The sequence below is a fragment of the Mobula birostris genome, chromosome 4 (assembly GCF_030028105.1).
Source record: "Mobula birostris isolate sMobBir1 chromosome 4, sMobBir1.hap1, whole genome shotgun sequence".
In the NCBI taxonomy this organism is placed as follows: domain Eukaryota; kingdom Metazoa; phylum Chordata; class Chondrichthyes; order Myliobatiformes; family Myliobatidae; genus Mobula; species Mobula birostris.
Window position 1 is genome coordinate 200,482,172 of NC_092373.1, and position 18,883 is coordinate 200,501,054.

General features: G+C 43.0%; 1 protein-coding gene across 2 annotated transcripts in view; it reads left to right on the forward strand.

Annotated features, from left to right (window-relative positions):
* Positions 1-18,883, forward strand: part of pcgf1 (polycomb group ring finger 1) — a 58,159-nt gene that overhangs the window by 16,450 nt on the left and 22,826 nt on the right. For both annotated transcript variants that reach the window (XM_072256762.1, XM_072256761.1), the window contains exons 3-4: positions 11,865-12,017; positions 17,885-17,956. In XM_072256762.1, coding sequence (XP_072112863.1) covers positions 11,865-12,017; positions 17,885-17,956 — 225 coding nt within the window. The remainder of the gene's footprint in view (positions 1-11,864; positions 12,018-17,884; positions 17,957-18,883) is intronic.

Here is an 18,883-nt window from a genome sequence, read left to right on the forward strand (position 1 = left end):
CAGTAAATAGAGTTGATATTATTGTGCCTTGGCAGTAACCAAATACATTGTAAATCTTAAAGCAATTGGAATTTTTATTGGTGCACTTAAATCTCCACACTCTTTCTCTGAGAAGAGATGAGTGTTGCGGATTTTGAGAAAACGATTGTGAAATTTAATCAGTGCCTCTTCTGAAGACTGTAAAAGTTCCCATGGAGTAAATGTTGCCTAATGCCCAGAAGTGCGCAGGGGAACAACAGAGATGAGATCATTATGACACTTGATGGGACACGAGTTGTATCAGTGCTCCCTGAGTCGGGGGTGGAGGGGGGAAGGGGTGGGTGGGGTTGGGCAAAAGTGGTTGAGATTCATGCAAATTATTTTACAGGTTGAGCTTTGTGCAAATTAAGCACAGGGAAATGTTCAGCTTAATCGCATCCATCAGTATCTCAGTAACAATTGTTGGAGTCTTTGTATCACCATGTGCCCTTGTTGTCATCCAGGTGCATCCCAGGTACATGTCTATAGGACCTACAAGTACCTGAGGGTGTACCTGGACGACAGACTTGAGTAGAGTAACAACACAGAAGCTGTGTACAATAAGGGCCAGAGTCACCTCTACTACCTGAGGAGACTGAGGTCCTTTGGAATATGCAGGCCTCTCCTTCACATGTTCTACCTGTCAGTTGCCGCTAGTACAGTTTTCTATGTGGTGGTGTGCTGGGGCAATGGCATCAACATAGGTATTAGAAAGACTGGTTCTGTTGCAGGAGTCAAACTGGACATACTAGAGGCTGTGGTAGAACAAAGGACCCAATGGAAAATCCTGACAATTCTGGACAAGATTTCTCACCCTCTGAATGCCACTGTGGCTGAACAGAGGAGTAATTTTAGTAATAGACTAAGACAACTGGGCTGCTCCAAAGAGCACTGTATGAGGTCATTCTTACCCTCGACCATTAGGCTCTATAATGACTCAACCTCTAGCCGGGAAAGTGTTGACCCCTTCCTGTTAGACTGTGAAACTTATTTTGTTATTCTTTCTACTTCTCTTCTAATTTTTATATCTATTTACTTGTACTGCTTGTGGCACTGTACTTCCCTTTGGGATCAATAGAGTATCTGTCTTACCTCTCTTTCTCTTGTGTGATGGTAGTGGAGTGATCACTGGAGTCGAGTATGATGTTTTCCTAAGAGATTGTGTATTGGCAGGTCCTCAGATAGCTGTAGAGGGGGAAAATCCAACAAAACATAGAGGATACGGCCCACAATGTTCCCACAACCTATGGACTCACTTTCAAAGACTCTTCATCTCATGTTCTTGATATTGATACGCTTATTTAGTATTATTATTACTATTTCTTTTTGTATTTGCTCAGTTTTTTGTCTTTTGCACACTGGTTGAATGCCCAAGTTGTTGCGGTCTTTCATTGATTCTCTTCTGGTTGTTATTCTATTGAGTTCATTAGGAATATCCACAAGAAAATGAATCTTAGGGTTGTACATGATGACATGTATGTACTCTGAACTTGGAGCATATTCTGGTGCAGTCTGGGCAAGAGCAAGTGGTGGCTGTGATTAGTGATTGGGTCTTTTGGTTCTTCAGTCTCTCCTTTCATAGCTGCCTCTTGTTCTCTGCGGCACAGCGGAAGTCATTACCATGTAGGTATAGCTCTTTGTTGAACAGATTTCTTCCATGTGTAACTATAGAGTGCAATGTCTTAAAACATGCTGAGTGGATATCCTGACAACACCACATCACTATGTTACCCACTGCTTTGTCGTGACCCCATCATCTTTCCTCAGTAGTTGCTTTAATACTGTTATCCTGCAAGATGTACTTCCATGTTTCCTACACAGATTGCAGTCAGGAAAAAATACCATATGCATGAAACTGGCAAAACTATTTATTATTGTCACAGAGTCATTAAAAAGTTCAGCACAGAAACAGGCCTTTCGGTGAATCTATTCTATGCTGAAACCATTTAAGCTGCCTCCTCTTATCAACCTCCATGGGACCATAGCCCTCTATACCCCTATTATCCATGTACCTATTCAAACTTCGCTTAAATGTTGAAATCAAGCTCGTATGCACCACTTGTGCTGGCAGCTCATTTCACACTCTCATGACCATCTGAGTGAAGAAGCTTCCCTCATGTTACCCTTAAGTTTTCATCTTTCACTCTTATCCCATGTTCCCTGGTTATAGCCCCACCCAACCTCAGTGGAAAAAGCCTGCTTGCATTTAGCTAATCTAGAGCCCTCAAAACACAAACCAATCTTCCGTCCTTGGACTCACTTTGCACTGCATGCTGTCGGAGCAGTGTTGCCAGGTTAATCAAGGACATGACCCGCCCAGCCAACACACTTTTCGTCCCTCTTCCCTCTGGGAGAAGGCTCAGGAGATTGAAGACTCGTACAGCCAGATTTGGGAACAGCTTCTTTCCAACTGTAATAAGACTGCTGAACAGATCCTGACCCGGATCTGGGCCGTACCCTACAAATATCCAGACCTGCCTCTCGGTTTTTTTGCACTACCTTACTTTCCCTTTTCTATTTTCTATTTATGATTTATAATTTAAATTTTTAATATTTCCTATCGATTTGTATTCCAGGGAGCGCGAAGCACAGAATCAAATATCGCTGTGATGATTGTACGCTCTATTATCAATTGTTTGGCGACAATAAAGTATAAACTATAACTTTGTATGTCAAATCTCCTCTCAATCTTCTATGTTCTAAGGAATAAAATCCTAACCTATTCAATCTTTCCTTAAAACTTAGGTCCTCCAGACATGGCAATATCCTTGTAAATTTCCTTTATACTCTTTTAACCTTATTTACATCTTTCCCAAAACTGCATACAATATTCCAAAATAGGCCTCACCAATGTCTTGTACAACTTCAACATTAACATCCTATCTCCTGTACTCGACACTTTGATTTATGAAGGCCAATGTGCGAAAAGCTTTCTTTATGATCCTATCTACCTGTGATGCCACTTTCAATGAATTATGTCCCAGTCCTAGATCCCTTTGTTCTACTGCACTCCTCAGTGCCTTACCATTCATCATTTAAGACCTACTCTAGTTGGTCCTACCAATGTGCAAAACTTCTCATTTGTCTGCATTAAATTCCTTCTGCGATTTCTCAGTCCATTTTTCCAGCTGGTCCAGATCCTGCTGCAAGTCATGATCCTCACTGTCCAGTACATCCCCAATCTTGGTGTCTTCTGCAGATTTGCTGATCCGGTTAACCACATTATCATCCAGACCATTGATATAGATGACAAACAGCAATGGACCCAGCACCAATCCCTGTTTCACACCAATAGTTACGGGCTTCCAGTCAGAGGGGCAACCATCTACTACCATTATCTGGCTTCTCCTGCAAACCAATGTCTAATCTATTTTACTATCTCATCTTGAATGCCGAGTGACTGATACTTCTTCACCAACCTCCCATACAGGACCTTGTCAAATGCCTTGCTTATGTCTATGAATACAGCATCAGCTGCCTTGCCTTCATTCACTTTCCTGGTAACTTCCTCAACACATTTTAAGACATGACCTACCATGCACAAAGCGGTGTCTATCCAGATACCTGCATAATCTAGTCCCTTTGGTACCTTCCAATAACCTTCCCATAACTTGATGTCACACTCACTGGCTTAGGTCCTGGTTTATGTTTAGAGCCTTTCTTAAACAATGGAACAACATTGGCTATCTTCCAATCGTCTTGTAACTCTTCTGTCACTCAGAATGATTTAAATATCTCTGCTAGGGCCCCATCAGTTTCTGTATTTGCCTCCCATAGGAGCTAAGGGAGCACCCTAACAGGCCCTGGGGATTTATTCACCCTGATTTACACAACAAACACCTCTTTCCCTGCAATCTGTATAGGGGCTATGAAGTTGATGCTGTTTTGCTTCACTTCCATAGACTGCCCACCTCCTGAGTAAATACAGATGCAAAACATTTATTTAAGATCTCCCTTGTCTGTTTAGGTTCCACACATGGATTACCATTCTGATCTTGCAAAGAACCAATATTGCCCCTTGCAGTTCTTTTGCTCTTATCATATATTTAGAATCCCTTGGGATTCTCCTTCACCTTGTCTGTAGGGCAATTTCATGCCTTCTTTTAGACCCCCGATTTCTTTTTTAAGTGTTCTGTTGCATTTCTTATACTCCATAAGCACCTCAATTGTTTCTGCTTGCCTATACCAGTTATGCCCTTCCTTTTTCTTAACCAGGGCCTCAATATCTCTTAAAAACCAAGGTTCCCTAAACCTGTTATCCTTACTTTTTTATTCTGACATGCACACAAAAGCTTTACTATCAAAATTTCACTTTTGAAGTCCTTGCACTTACCAAGTACATCTTTGCCAGAAAACAGTCTGTCCCAATCCACGCTTGCCAGATCATTTCTGATGCCATCAGAAATGGCCTTTCTCCAGTTTAGAATCAGCCTGCAATATTAGAATCTCTACTTATCTTTTTGCATATTTACTTTGAAACAAATGGCATTGCGATCTCAAGATGCAAAGTGCTCCCCTAGACAAGCTTCTGTCACTTGCCCTGGCTCATTTCCTAATAGCAGATTAAGTATCATACACTCTTTCGTTGGGACTTCTGTGCACTGATTAACGAAATTTTCCTGAACCCATTTGACAAACTCGATCCCATCTAGACCTTTTACAGTATGAGAGTCCCAATCAATATGTAGAAAGTTAAAATCACTTACTATAACAACCTTGTGTCTCTTGCAACAGTCGGCGCTCTCTACAGATTTGTTCCTATAAATGCCTGGGACTGCTGGTGGTCTGTACTGTACATGTTCTGAGATACGGTGAAGAACTGTTCTGCATGCTATCCATGCAGATCCTTTCATCACATCAGTACATTGAGGTAGTACAATGGAAAACTATAACAGAAGGCAGAGTAAAGTGTTACAGTAAAGGTGCAGTGCAAGCTGACAGTAAGGTGCAAGGCCTTAACAAAGAAGATGGTGAGGTCAAAAGTGCATCTTATTGTACCACAAGACTGTTCAACAGTGCGATAGAAACTGACCTTGAGTTTGGTGGTACGCATTTTCAAACTTAAGTGACTTCTGCCTGATGGGAGGCAAATATCTACAGGTGGCATTCTCTCAAGAAGGCGGCATTGATTATCAAAGATCACTATCATCAGGCGGGGGTACAGGAGCTTGAAGTCCCACACAACTAGGTTCAAGAACTGCTACTTCCCTTCAACTATTTGGTTCTTCAACCAACTGTCAAAATGCTCTGACCACTTCGATCACTTTGCACTAAAATAGATTTTTTTATTGTCCTAATTGTTCTTTCTTAGAAAAAGTGTATAATTTAACTTAATTTGTATTTTTCTCGTGAATGTTGCTTCTGTGATGCTGCTGTGAGTAAGTTTTTCATTACACCTATGAATACATGTTCATATAAAAATAAGCTTTACTTTGAGTTTGAGAAAAGCTAATGTCCAGGGTTGGAAGAGTCTTTGATTACGTTGGCTGCTTTACCGAGGCGGCAGTGTGTTGACAGAGGAGGTTGGTTTTCGTGATGTGCTGAAATGTGTCCAAAATTCTGTTTTGAATGTTTGGGTGAGGCAGGGACTTTTTTTTATCCTAGTCCTGTATTTTGTTTGAAAGAGAAATTTGTAGAGGTGGACAGGGTGGAGAACAAATTTGTGCTGTTTGCTTATCCATTATCATTCATTGAGGTTTGGCCTGAGGAGTTTGCTGGGGTGATACAGAAGGTGAGATGCCTGTGGAGTCTTTTCCAAGAAACTTGCCTCTCACTCTACTTTCTTTAAGACCAATAAAAAGCTCTCTATTAAAGGAGTTTATTGTGTCTGCGTCCATATTTACGGCAGAAAATGAGACATTCAACCACAGTCTATTGAAAGACCTTTTCTCGAGCCTCGTGCATAGCACTGTCTGGCTCCGATTAACTGCAGCCTTTGCCATTGTTTAGTAGCCATGCGATCACTTGAGTCGAGTATGATGTTCTCCGAAGGGGTGGATCCCCTTAATACAGACTGCCTGTGTGTAACTTTATTTAATATAGAGGAAGCTGATGCATGGGCATCCACCACATGGTTCTTGACAGGCCAGAGTCCAGTGTCATTGCATCCAAGACAACCCTTCACTGCTGCAGTCTTCCTCAGCCTTCACTGCAGTTGTGATGTGTTATCATCTTCTGCCAGCTCCACCATTAAGGCCCTGGTTGGATTGCTTTTTGTCTAGAACCTCCTCTTGAGCTTTCCAAATCACAAGAAGAGGAAGTACCGGAGCTTTTAAGGAATATAAAAGTGGATAAGTCTCTGGGTCCTGACAGGATATTCATTAGAAACGGGGATGGTGCCGGAGGATTGGCGTATTGCTCAAGTTGTTCCATTGTTTAAAAAGGGTTCTAAGAGTAAGCCCAGCAATTATCAGCCTGTGAGTTTGACATCAGTGGTGAGTAAATTGATGGCAAGTATTCTTAGAGATGGTATATATAATTATCTGGATAGACAGGGTCTGATTAGGAACAGTCAACATGGATTTGTGCGTGGAAGGTCATGTTTGACAAATCTTATTGAATTTTTTGAAGAGGTTACTGGGAAAGTTGACAAGGGTAAAGCGGTGGATGTCATCTATATGAACTTCAGTAAGGCCTTTGACAAGGTTCCACAGGGAAGGTTGGTTAGGAAGGTTCAATCATTAGGTATTAATATTGAAGTAGTAAAATGGATTCAGCAGTGGCTGGATGGGAGACGCCAGAGAGTAGTGGTGGATAACTGTTTGTCAGATTGGAGGCCGGTGACTAGTGGTGTGCCTCCGGGATCTGTACTGGGTCCAATGTTGTTCGTCATATACATTAATGATTTGGATGATGGGGTGGTAAATTGGGTGAGTAAGTATGCAGATGATACTAAGATAGGTGGAGTTGTGGGTAATGAAGTAGGTTTTCAAAGCTTGCAGAGAGATTTAGGCCAGTTAGAAGAGTGGGCTGGAAGATGGCAGATGGACTTTAATGCTGATAAATGTGAGGTGCTACATTTTGGTAGGGCTAATCAAAATAGGACTTACATGGTAAATGGTAGGACATTGAAGAATGCAATAGAACAGAGGGATCTAGGAATAATGGTGCATAGTTCCTTGAAGTTGGAATCTCATGTGGATAGGGTGGTGAAGAAATCTTTTGTTATGCTGGCCTTTATAAATCAGAGCATTGAGTATAGAAGTGGGATGTAATATTGAAATTGTACAAGGCATTGGTGAGGCCTAATTTGGAGAATTGTGTACAGTTTTGGTCACCAAATTATAGGAAAGATGTCAACAAAATAGAGAGAGTACAGAGAAGATTTACTAGAATGTTACCTGGGTTTCATCACCTAAGTTACAGAGAAAGGTTGAACAAGTTGGGTCTTTATTTTTTGGAACGTAGAAGGTTGAGGGTGGACTTGATAGAGGTATTTAAAATTATGAGGGGGTTAGATAGAGTTGACGTGGATAGGCTTTTTCCATTGAGAGTGGGGGAGATTCAAACAATAGACAATAGGTGGAGGAGTAGGCCATTCAGCCCCTCGAGCCAGCACCACCATTCACTGTGATCATGGCTTGATCATCCAAAATCAGTACCCCGGTACTGCCTTCTCCCCATATCCCTTGAATCCGCTATCTTTAAAAGCTCTATCTAACTCTTTCTTGAAAGAATCCAGAGAATTGGCCTCCACTGCCTTCTGAGGCAGAGCATTCCACAGAACCACAACCCTCTGTGTGAAAAAGTTTTTCCTCAACTAAATGGTCTACCCCTTATTCTTAAACTGTGGTCTCTAGTTCTGGACACCCCAACATCGGGAACATGTTTCCTGCCTCTAGCGTGTCCAATCTCTTAATAATCTTATATGTTTCAATCAGACCCCCTCTCATCCTTCTAAATTCCAGTGTATACAAGCCCAGTTGCTCCAATCTTTCAACATATGACAGTCCCGCCATCCCGGGAATTAACCTCGTGAACCTACGCTGCACTCCCTCAATAACTAGAATGTCCTTCCTCAAATTTGGAGACCAAAACTGTACACAATACTCCAGATGTGGTCTCACCAGGGCCCTGTACAACTGCAGAAGGACCTCTTTGCTCCTATACTCAACTCTCCTTGTTATGAAGGCCAACATGCCATTAGCTTTCTTCACTCCCTGCTGTACCTGCATGCTTACTTTCAGTGACTGATGAACAAGGACACCTAGATCTTGTTGTACTTCCCCTTTTCCTAACTTGACACCATTCAGATAGTAATCTGCCTTCCTGTTCTTGCCACCAAAGTGAATAACCTCACATTGATCCACATTAATCTGTATCTGCCATGCATCTGCCCACTCACCCCACCTGTCCAAGTCACCCTGCATTCTCATAACATCCTCCTCACATGAGTTGAGAGTTAAAGGGCAAAGGTTTAGGGGTAACATGAGGGGGAACTTCTTTACTCAGAGAGTGGTAGCTGTGTGGAACGAGCTTCCAGCAGAAGTGGTTCAGGCAGGTTCGATGTTGTCGTTTAAAGTTAAATTGGACAGCTATATGGATAAGAAAGGAATGGAAGGTTATGGGCTGAGTGCAGGTCAGTGGGACTAGGTGAGAGTAAGAGTTTGGCACGGACTAGAAGGGCCGAGATGGCCTGTTTCCGTGCTGTAATTGTTATATGGTATATGGTTATCACCGGGGGTGACCCTGCCAGTAGATAAGTTTTAGGTGGAATTACTCTTGGGATCTCAGGAACACACAAGCCTCTCCACCACAACACAATGATGATCCTTGGAGAAGATTGTTTAGTAGCTTCATGGGAAACTAGGAAAGAAAAAGGCTTGAGGCCATCACTCTACTGTGCTACTGGTTGTAGGCAACCATGATGGGAATGGAGCATTTACACTAAAATGGGCTACCACAGTAACGTAGCAATTAGTGTGGCACTGTTACAGCATCAGAGTTCAATTCCATCACTGTCTGTAGGGAGTGTCTATATGTCCGTCCTTTGGAATGCATGAATTTTTCCCAGGTGTTCCAGTTTCCTTCCGTAGTCCAAAGACATACCAATTAGCTTAATTGTAAATTGTCACGTGATTAGGTTAGGGTTATTCAAGGTTCCTTATTCTGTACTCTGCCCCCTTGCTCTGCCTTTCTTCCTGAGGGCAGGAGGGAACAGTGACGAAAGAAAGGGTGAATGCTTCATGCCAAAGGCCAGGGTACATACAGGGGCTTAAAGTTCCTGATACATCTGTAGTTTCTTCTGGTACTGGGAGGAGCAATTGCTTTACCAAGTCATGATGCACCTGGATAGAGTGCTTTGTTCTAGAGTCAAATAGCGCAAACAGCCCCTTCAGCCCATCCTGTTCATGGTGACCATCAAGTACCCTCCTGCATTAATCCCATTTACCATTGACCTCTAGACCACTGTGCCTTGATGATTCATCCAGATGCTTTTTAAATCTGCAGAGAGTACTTCAACATTAGGGCGGAACAGTGGCATAATGGTTTACAGCGCTCTGGCAAAATGTCAACAAATTCTTGCTCCCACCAGTGCTGCTTAACCTGCTAAGTTTTCAATCAGATTTCTGAATGGCCAATAAATCATATACAAGGGGTGATTGATAAGTTTGTGGCCTAAGGTAGAAGGAGTCAATTTTAGAAAACCTAGCACATTTATTTTTCAACATAGTCTCCTCCTACATTTACACACTTAGTCCAGCGGTCTGGAGCATACGGATCTTGGACCTTCAGAAAGTGTCCACAGTAGGGGTGATTGATAAGTTTGTGGCCTAAGCTAAAAGGACATGAGTTGTACAGCTCTTGTTACATGCACATGCAGGTCAACTCTGAGTGATTGTGCAGAAAGTTTGAAGTTAATAACTCATCTCCTTCTACCTTAGGCCACAAACTTATCAATCACCCCTGATGAGTTATTAACCTCAAACTTTCTGCATAATCACTCAGAGTTGACCTGCATGTGCATGTAACGAGAGCTGTACAACTACATGTCCTTTTACCTTAGGCCACGAACTTATTAATCACCCATGCTGTGGGCACTTTCTGAAGGTCCAAGATCCGTATGCTCCACGGCCGCTGGGCTAAGTGTGTAAATGTAGGAGGAGACTATGTTGAAAAATAAATGTGCTAGGTTTTCTAAAATTGACTCCTTCTACCTTAGGCCACGAACTTATCAATCACTCCTCGTACGTTTCCTGACTTTTTTCTTTTTTGTTCTCATTTTGCACGACTTATTTAATTTAATTAAATATATTTTATAATTGTAATTTATAGTTTTTTATTATTGTGTATTGCAGATTGCATGGCATATGCCAGTGATATTAAATCCGATGTAAACCTTGCTTGCAAATCTCAATCATGCCACAAGGTGATGCTGTTTCTCCAGAAATCATTCTGTGAATCAGAATCAGGTTTAATATCACTGAACACTGGCATGTGTAGTGAAATTTGTTGCTTTGTGACAGCAGTACATTGCAAAATATAATAAAAATATAAGTTATAAGGTATATATAAAATATATATTAAATAAATATGTTGTACAAAAAAGAGGGGGGGGAAGCTGATACAGTGTTCCGTGGGTTCATTGTCCATTCAGAAATCTGATGGCAGAGGGGATGAAGGATGTCGTCGATGATGAGGATGCTAGTGCCCATGATGGAGCTGGCTGAGTTTACTACATTCTACAGCTTTTTGTGATCCCGTGCACTGGCGTCTCCATACCACATGGTGATGCAACCAGTCAGAATGCTGTCTATGGTAAATCTGTAGAAATTAGTGTTGTCAAGTAATTGTCATGCTAACGTAGGGAAACAGGCCTACAAAAATGCATTGATCAGTTCACTATGCAATCTAGAGTTATATGGCTTGGAACTAGGCCCTTCAGTTGCCCTTATCCATGCCATCCTTAAAGTACCTCTCAATCCTACTCCCGTTCCCCCATCTCTTGGCTCCTAGCCTTCTATACTAGGGTAATTCAAATGCTCATCTGTTACTGGTTGAATGCTGTAGAGTTTCGCATGCACCTCCTCAGATATAAAGTCCTAGTCTACTCTACCTCTTCCTATAATCCAGTCTCTCAAATCCAGGCAGCATTACCGTACATCTTTCCTTCTCTTTCTAGTTTAACGGTACATTTCCTGTAACATAGCAACCACAACTGAACACAGTATTCCAGGTGTAGCCTCATTAACATCTTGTACAACTGCAGCATAACATCCCAATCTCTGCAGTCATTGTCTGATGAAAGCTGGAAATGCAAAGTGAAGGCAAGAGTATTAGAAACACTCAGCAACTCAGGCAGCATTTGAGGAAAGAGACAGTGGGTTAATGTTTGATATCAGAGATTGTTTTCGAAGAGGAATCAATGACCATAGGGAACAGTTAAAGATGAGGGGGGAGATTTTTAATAGGAGAGTAAGGGACAATGTTTTTACCCAGAGGGTGGTCAGTATGTGGAATGTGCTACCAGAGGATGTAGTTAAGGCAAAGTTAAAAGTAAATATATTATCAGAGTGTGTGTATATGTCACCATATACTACCCTGAGATTCATTTTATTTACAGTTATTCACAGTAGAACCAGGAAACACAATAAACCAGAACAACCAGGTACATTAGCAGCTTTTAAAAGGTACATGGTAGGAAGGATTTAGAAAGATATGAGCCAAACACAGGTAAGTGGGACTAGCTCTTGGTCAGCATGGACCTATTGGGCTGAAGGGGTTGTTTTGATGTTACCTCCAAGAGTTGGTGTAGCCTCGATCCGTTTGCCAACTTCATTGCTGAGTCCTTTGAGAAGTTTGCTTGCTGAGTCCTGCACAACTCAAAATGCCCCTTTCCTTTCCAGTTTGCAAGAGTTGCATTGTGAAGTACCTGCAGACCAGCAAATACTGTCCAATGTGCAACATCAAAATCCACGAGACCCAGCCCCTCCTCAACCTGAAGCTCGATCGAGTGATGCAAGATATTGTCTACAAGCTAGTCCCAGGTTTGCAGGAGAGTAAGTATGCTCACCGCACATTAACTCATTATTTGGAGGAGCTGATGTTCTATGTGCACTCGCAACATGGGAAGTACAGCAAAGGTTCACCAGACCAGAGCCAGTCTTAATGAGGAGAGAATTGGCAATCCAGGCCTGTACAACCATAAAGCAGAAAACTGCAGGTGCTGGGGATCTGAAATAAAATTTATTTAGTAACTTATTGAGATACAGCACAGAATAGTCTCTTCTAGCCATTCAAGCCACACTGTCCAGCAATCCCCTAATTTTTTTAGCCAGAGGGTGGTGAATCTATGGAATTTGTTGCCACGGGCGGCAGTGGAAGCCAAGTCATTGGGTGTATTTAAGGCAGAGATTGATAGGTATCCGAGTAGCCAGGGCGTCAAAGGTTATGGTGAGAAGGCGGGGGAGTGGACTAAATGGGAGAATGGATCAGCTCAAGATAAAATGGCGGAGCAGACTCAATGGGCCGAATGGCCGACTTCTGCTCCTTTGTCTTATGGTCTTAATCCTAACTTAATCACACGGCAATTTACAATGACAAATTAACCTACTTACTGGTACATTTTTGGACTGTGGTAGGAAACCAGAGCACCCGGGGGAAAACCCCACCTGGACATTAGAACATACAAATTCCTTACAGGCAGCGACAGGAATTGAACCTGGGTCGCCTGCACTGTAAGCTGTTGTGCTAACCACTGTTCTACCATGCTGAGCTGTTTGACGTTGTCAGATTAGGCAGTGTCTGTGTGGTAGAAAACCTAGAACATAGAAAAATCTTGAAGGAACAAGCTCTACGGCCCACGATGTTGTGCCAACTAAATCTCCCTCTCTGCATGTGCTGCATGTCCCTCCATTTCCCACAATCTTCTATGCTCCAGGGAATAAAGTCCTAATCTACTCAACCTTTCTCTATAACTCAGTTTCTCAAGTCCCGGCAACATCCTTGTAAACCTTCTCTGCACTCTTTTAGCCTTATTAATATCCTTCCTGTAATTTGGTGATCAAAACTGCACACAATACTCCAAATTCGGCCCCATCAATGCCTTATACAACCTCACCATAACATTCCAACTCTTATACTCAATACTTTGATTTATAAAGGCCAATGTACCAAAAGCTCTCTTTACGACCCTATCTACCTGTGATGCCACTTTTAGGGAATTTTGTATCTGTATTCCCAGATCCCTCTGTTCTACTGCACTCCTCACTGCCCTACCATTTACCTTGTATGTTCTACCTTGGTTTGTCCTTCCAAAGTACAATATCTCACACTTGTCTGAATTAAACTCCGTCTGCCATTTTTCAGCCCATTTTTCCAGCTGGTCTAAATACCTCTGTAAGCTTTGAAAACCTTCCTCCTTAGAAACTCCTTACAGACAACAGTGGGAAATGAGCTTGGGTCACTGGTACTGTAAAGTGTTGTGCTAACACCGTGCACGCAATACTTCCAAATGCAGCCTAACCAAAGATTTTAGTAGCTGCAATGTGACTTCTGGACTTTTACCTTCATTGGTCAGGGCACTGAGTGCAAGTGTGCGAAATGCTGCCATTATCACCCTCTCTTCCTGTGTGGCTACGTTCAGTGAACTGCAGACTAGGTTCCTCTGTACAATAGATGGAGACACCAGACTGCAAATGCTGAAATCTGGAGCAACAGGTCAGGCTGAATCTGTGGGATGGCGGGCGGGGGGGGAAGAAGAGAGAGAGAGAGAAGAAATGAGACAGAACTGCAGATGTTTGAACCTTGAGACAAAACAGAAAGCTGCGAGAAGAACTCAAAAGGCAAACGTGTATTCAGTGTTTCCAATCAAGACCTTGCATCAGGGCAGTGTGTAGAGAGGCAATAGCAGGTATAAAAAGTTGAGAGGAAGGGGTAGGTCAGGGATGGCTACCTATGGGTGGAACCATGAGGGGGTGATGGAACTGGAGTTAGGAGACAGAAGAAACCTTGATCTGTTCTCGGAACTGGGAATAGATGTGGAGAACAAACACAATGTCTGGACAAGGATTGGTCAGATGAAAGGAAATTGGATCATGATCCCATTGAAACAAACCCAATTTCATACAGGATGCACGACAAGGCACTGGAATCTCGAGCAGCAGACAATCTGTTGGAGATACGCAGGAGGTTGAGCAGCAATCTTTTGGGGTCAAGATCCTGCACCAGGACTGATAGAGTAGGCTGCCTGTATGAAGAGGTGGTGGGGGTAATGAGATGGGTCAGTGGGTAATTCACTGATCAAGCAGGGGTGAGAGGAATGAGTGAGGAGGGGACTGGCCACCTATAGGTGGAGCCAACTGAGGAAGGGGACAAGGGGCAGAATAAGGGGGAAGGCTGAAGTTGGAAGACAGCAGTTAATGGGATCTGAAATAGGAACTTTAAATATGGAAGTGAGTGAGAAGAATAAAGGAGATGTTTGTTTATTTATTTAGTGATATGGCACTGAGTTAGGCCCTTCCATCCTTCAAGCAGCATCACCAGAGCAAACTCTTAACAACTCCGTTTAACCCTAACCTAATCACGGGACAGTTTACAGTGACCAGTTAGCCCACTAACTGCTACATCTTTGGACTGTGGGAGGAAACCAGAGCACCTGGGGAAAACCGATGTATTCCATGGAGAGGACGTGCAGACTCCCTACAGAGGACATTGGGATTGAACTCTGAACTCCAATGCCCTGAGCTGTAATAGCATCGCGCTAACCACTACGCTACCGAGGTGTTACTGTTTGTGGCAAGGTGGAGATCATGAGTTTGCAAGTCCCTGAAAGGTAATTGGTGATTAGATGATTGAGCCGTGATACAGGAAACATCAGACTGCAGGTGCTGGAATCTGGAGCACCAAACAATCTTTTGGACCAACTCCAGCAACTTGAGCAGCATCTGTGGGGAAAGGAGGGAAAAACTGATAATGTTTGGGTCAAAACCCTGCATCAGAATTGAGAGAGTAGACAGCCTCTTAAGGGAGAGATGGAGGATGAGACAGGCCAGCAGGTGAAAGATGACGGGCAGATGGAGCCAGACTGAGGTGGATCCACTCATACCCTGCCTCACCCTGCCCTCTCACCTCTATGTACAAACTGTCTTGGTGAGGTCAATGCAGGAAATTGTAAACACGGGAAAAGTATGCAAATGCCAGAAATCCAAAGCAACACACACAAAATGCTTGAAGAACTCAGAAGTTCAGACAGCATTTATGGAAATGAATAAACAGTTAACATTTTGGGTTGAGACCTTTCTTCAGGACTGTTTATTCATTTTCATAGATGCTATTTGACCTGAGTCCTTCCAGCATTTTAAGATAAATGTAGGGTTGCTTAGGTAAATAAAGGAGGAATCTGCCGAGCTACAGGGAAGGGAATGGAAATATTTTGGATTCTTGTACACTGAGCCAGTACGGGATAAATGGCCACTGTCTGTGCAGTAACCATGCTGATTGGGATCAGAGGTCAATGGTAAGCCAGTAAAGAGCGAGTGTGCCTGGGTTATAAAAGCAGAATGAGGTTCAACGATGCTCTGTTCATGTGGCAGGGACTGGATAGTGGAAGTGTCAAACACTAGAGAGACATTTACATTACATGGGGACAAATTGGTTTATTTTCGTCACGTACTGAGGTAAAGTGTGCAACCCTCTCATTGGGACTCATATACAAATTTGTCTCGTTAGCGAACTGCTAATAGCCATGTGACTGATGATGCAGAAGGCCACCTTTCATGAGCAATGTATGTCTATGGTCGGTATGATTTGGGGTTCAACCAGAGAGCAAAGTTGGAATGTCCCAGGGAAGAACATTGATTGTAATGAATGCTGTGTAAATATTGCCCCATGCAGAGTTATCATTCACCAGAAAAATAACAGATCAGCATAAAATTACAAAAGGAAATATATTTACCAATATATCAGCTAATAGAAAAAAAAAAGGGCCCAATTCAGTTATACTAGTATCACTTTAATTACGCGCTGAACCCACATTCTGTGTGAAAGACACCAGTCATAGTTCAAACTTCCCTCGAAGACCATCTTGAGCAAACTGGCTAACTCAGGAGTATTGGCACTTCCTCCTTGGAACGACTCATCAGCGCAAGGTACTTTTACAATGGGGTTTCTCCCTCGAACAGCATTCTGCGGGCATCTTTCCTTGTGCCCCACTCCGCAGCTCCTACCAAAAAAACCCTAAACTAGGCTACTGTCCTTCAGAAATCTAATCCCGCCCATCTATCTCGAATCTTCCATTGCATCCCACTGGGCAGAAAGTTACAACACATACCAGTACAATCCTGAGTGGCTGATACAACATTCCTAAGCTGAACAAAATGGCTCCTTATCTTTAGCTGAAGCCAAAACACTGACTAACAGGACACTCTCCTTTTGCAGAAAACTGCTGAAATAAAAATACCTCACCCCCATAGCCAGGGCCTTACAAGTGGAGAAACTTGTCTTGTGTGCTGCCAATACAGATGAATTCAGCACAACAATGCATTGAGGTATACAAGGTAAACCAGTGACAGAAAGCAGAATAAAGTATTACAGTGCAGAGAAAGTGTAGTGCTGATAGACAGAGTAACACACAGCAGATCCTCAGGCAGCATACCCCTTCCTTTCCAGTGCTGATAAAGGGTCTCAGCCCAATCCGTTGACTGTTTATTCTTCTCCATAGATGCTGCTAGACCTGCTGAGGTCCTCCACCATGCTGAGTATACTACTCTGGAACTCCACCATCTGCAGAATATCTTGTGCAGGTAGACAGTAAGGTGCAAGGTTATAGGAAAGTTTAAAGATTTGAGGTCATTGTTGGGTGACGTAGAGATGTGTCTCTACCAAAGGACTTGTAAGGTGCTGCTTCTCGCAGCTAGCCTGCAGGTTACCTTTGGGCAAGGTATAGTACCTGCTTCCCCCCCACCCCACCCCCGATCAGGGTCAGGGTCACGTGAAGCCATGGGAGCATATGGTGAACTGTCGTATGAGCAGCTGGTGCATATCACAAGTTCTGTTTATGCAACCACTGACAGTAGGCAATCTCTGACGAGTATTGATAATACCTGGGATCACCCATCTTATAAAGACTCTGTCTAGAAGAGGGCAATGACAAACCACGTCTGTAGAAAAAATTGCCAAACACAATCATGGTCATGGAAAAACCATGATCATCCACATCATACAGCGTGCACATGATGATAATGTAGGCAGGTGTGCAGCTTAAGCTGGTATCTTGGTCGACACAGACATTGTGGGCCAATGGGTCTGCTCCTGTGTTGTACGGTTCTCTGCTGAGTCCCATTCCCCCTCTCACCTGTAAGCTATTCTCTCTCCTGTACCCATCAAATGCTTCCAATTCTTCTCACACTTGGAGTAACTTAGAGTATCAAGTTAACCTACCAACGGGTATGTCTCTGGGATGTGGGAAGAAAGCAGAGCATAGGGGGTCGGGGGGAGTTCTGCAGTTACAGGGAGAAAGTGCAAACTCCTCACAGAGAATTTCTGATGTTGGGATTGTACCGGTGTCATTGCAGCTGTGAATAAGCAATTCTAACAATTGCCACTCATACTGATTTGCAGAGCCTCTGTTTTCCTATATTATGGATGTAATTTGATTTAAATTTCCCTTGCTTCCTTGCTCTTAACCATAATCTGTGGATGGGTATGTCACAAGGCAATGCCAGTCGTGTCTGCTTCCATCTGTAAGGAAATAGGATTCCCTTGGGCTAGATTTTGTTTCCCTGGTCACTTGCAGACCATGTCTTATTTATGCCAGGTATAAAGCACAATTAATGGCCCCTATTATTCCCAGTTCTCCCCACCCTCTTCCCTTCCCTTTTATTCCATATCACTGCTTAAACTGTGTGAAATGTATTTCCTTCTGCAGGTGAAGAGAAGCGAATTCGAGAATTTTATCAGTCCCGAGGGTTGGACAGGGTCATACAACCAGTTAATGAAGGTAGAGTCTGTGTGTGTGTGTGTCTGTCTGTCTGTCTCTGTCTCTGTCTGTGTGTCAGCTGGAGTTATGTCATTTGTCCTGAACCAATGTGGATAACGTCACTCACCACAACTCTGAACTGATTCCACAACCCATGGACTCACTTTTGAGGACTCTACAACTCATTCTCAGTTGTATTTATTTACTATTTATTATTATTACTGTGTGGGCACGTGGCCAAGTGGTTAAGGCATTGGACTAGCGATCTGAAGGTCGTGAGTTCGAGCCCCAGCCGAGGCAACGTGTTGTGTCCTTGAGCAAGGCACTTAATCACACATTGCTCTGCGACGACACTGGTGCCAAGCCAGTAATTTATGGGTCCTAACGCCCTTCCCTTGGACAACATTGGTATCGTGGAGAGGGGAGACTTGCAGCATGGGCAACTGCTGGTCTTCCATACAACCTTGCCCAGGCCTGTGCCCTGGAGAGTGAAGGCTTTCCAGGCACAGATTCATGGTCTCACAAGACTAACAGATGCCTTTACTATTATTATTATTTTTGTTTCTTTTTTATGTGTTTGCACATTGTCAGTCTTTATGTGTGGCTTTTAGTTAACTCTATTGTATTGCCTTGTTTTACTGAGAATGTCTGCAAGAAAATGAATCTCAGGGTAGTATATATGTGCTTTGATAAATTTACTTTAAACTTTGAATTGTTATGCTCCCTGGTATTAGCCATTTCCACCTTGGGAGGGAGGGGAAGTCTGGCTGTCCAGATACAGTACTGTGCAAATATCTGAGGCATATTTAAATGTCTGAGTATATATTTATTTATTATGGTGCTATGATGCCTATGACCTTTGCACTACTGTATTTGTCAACGTGGAGCAGAAGAGCGAGTTTGTAAATCTGTTGGGAGCATAGGATGTTGGGAATTGTGATGGTGGAG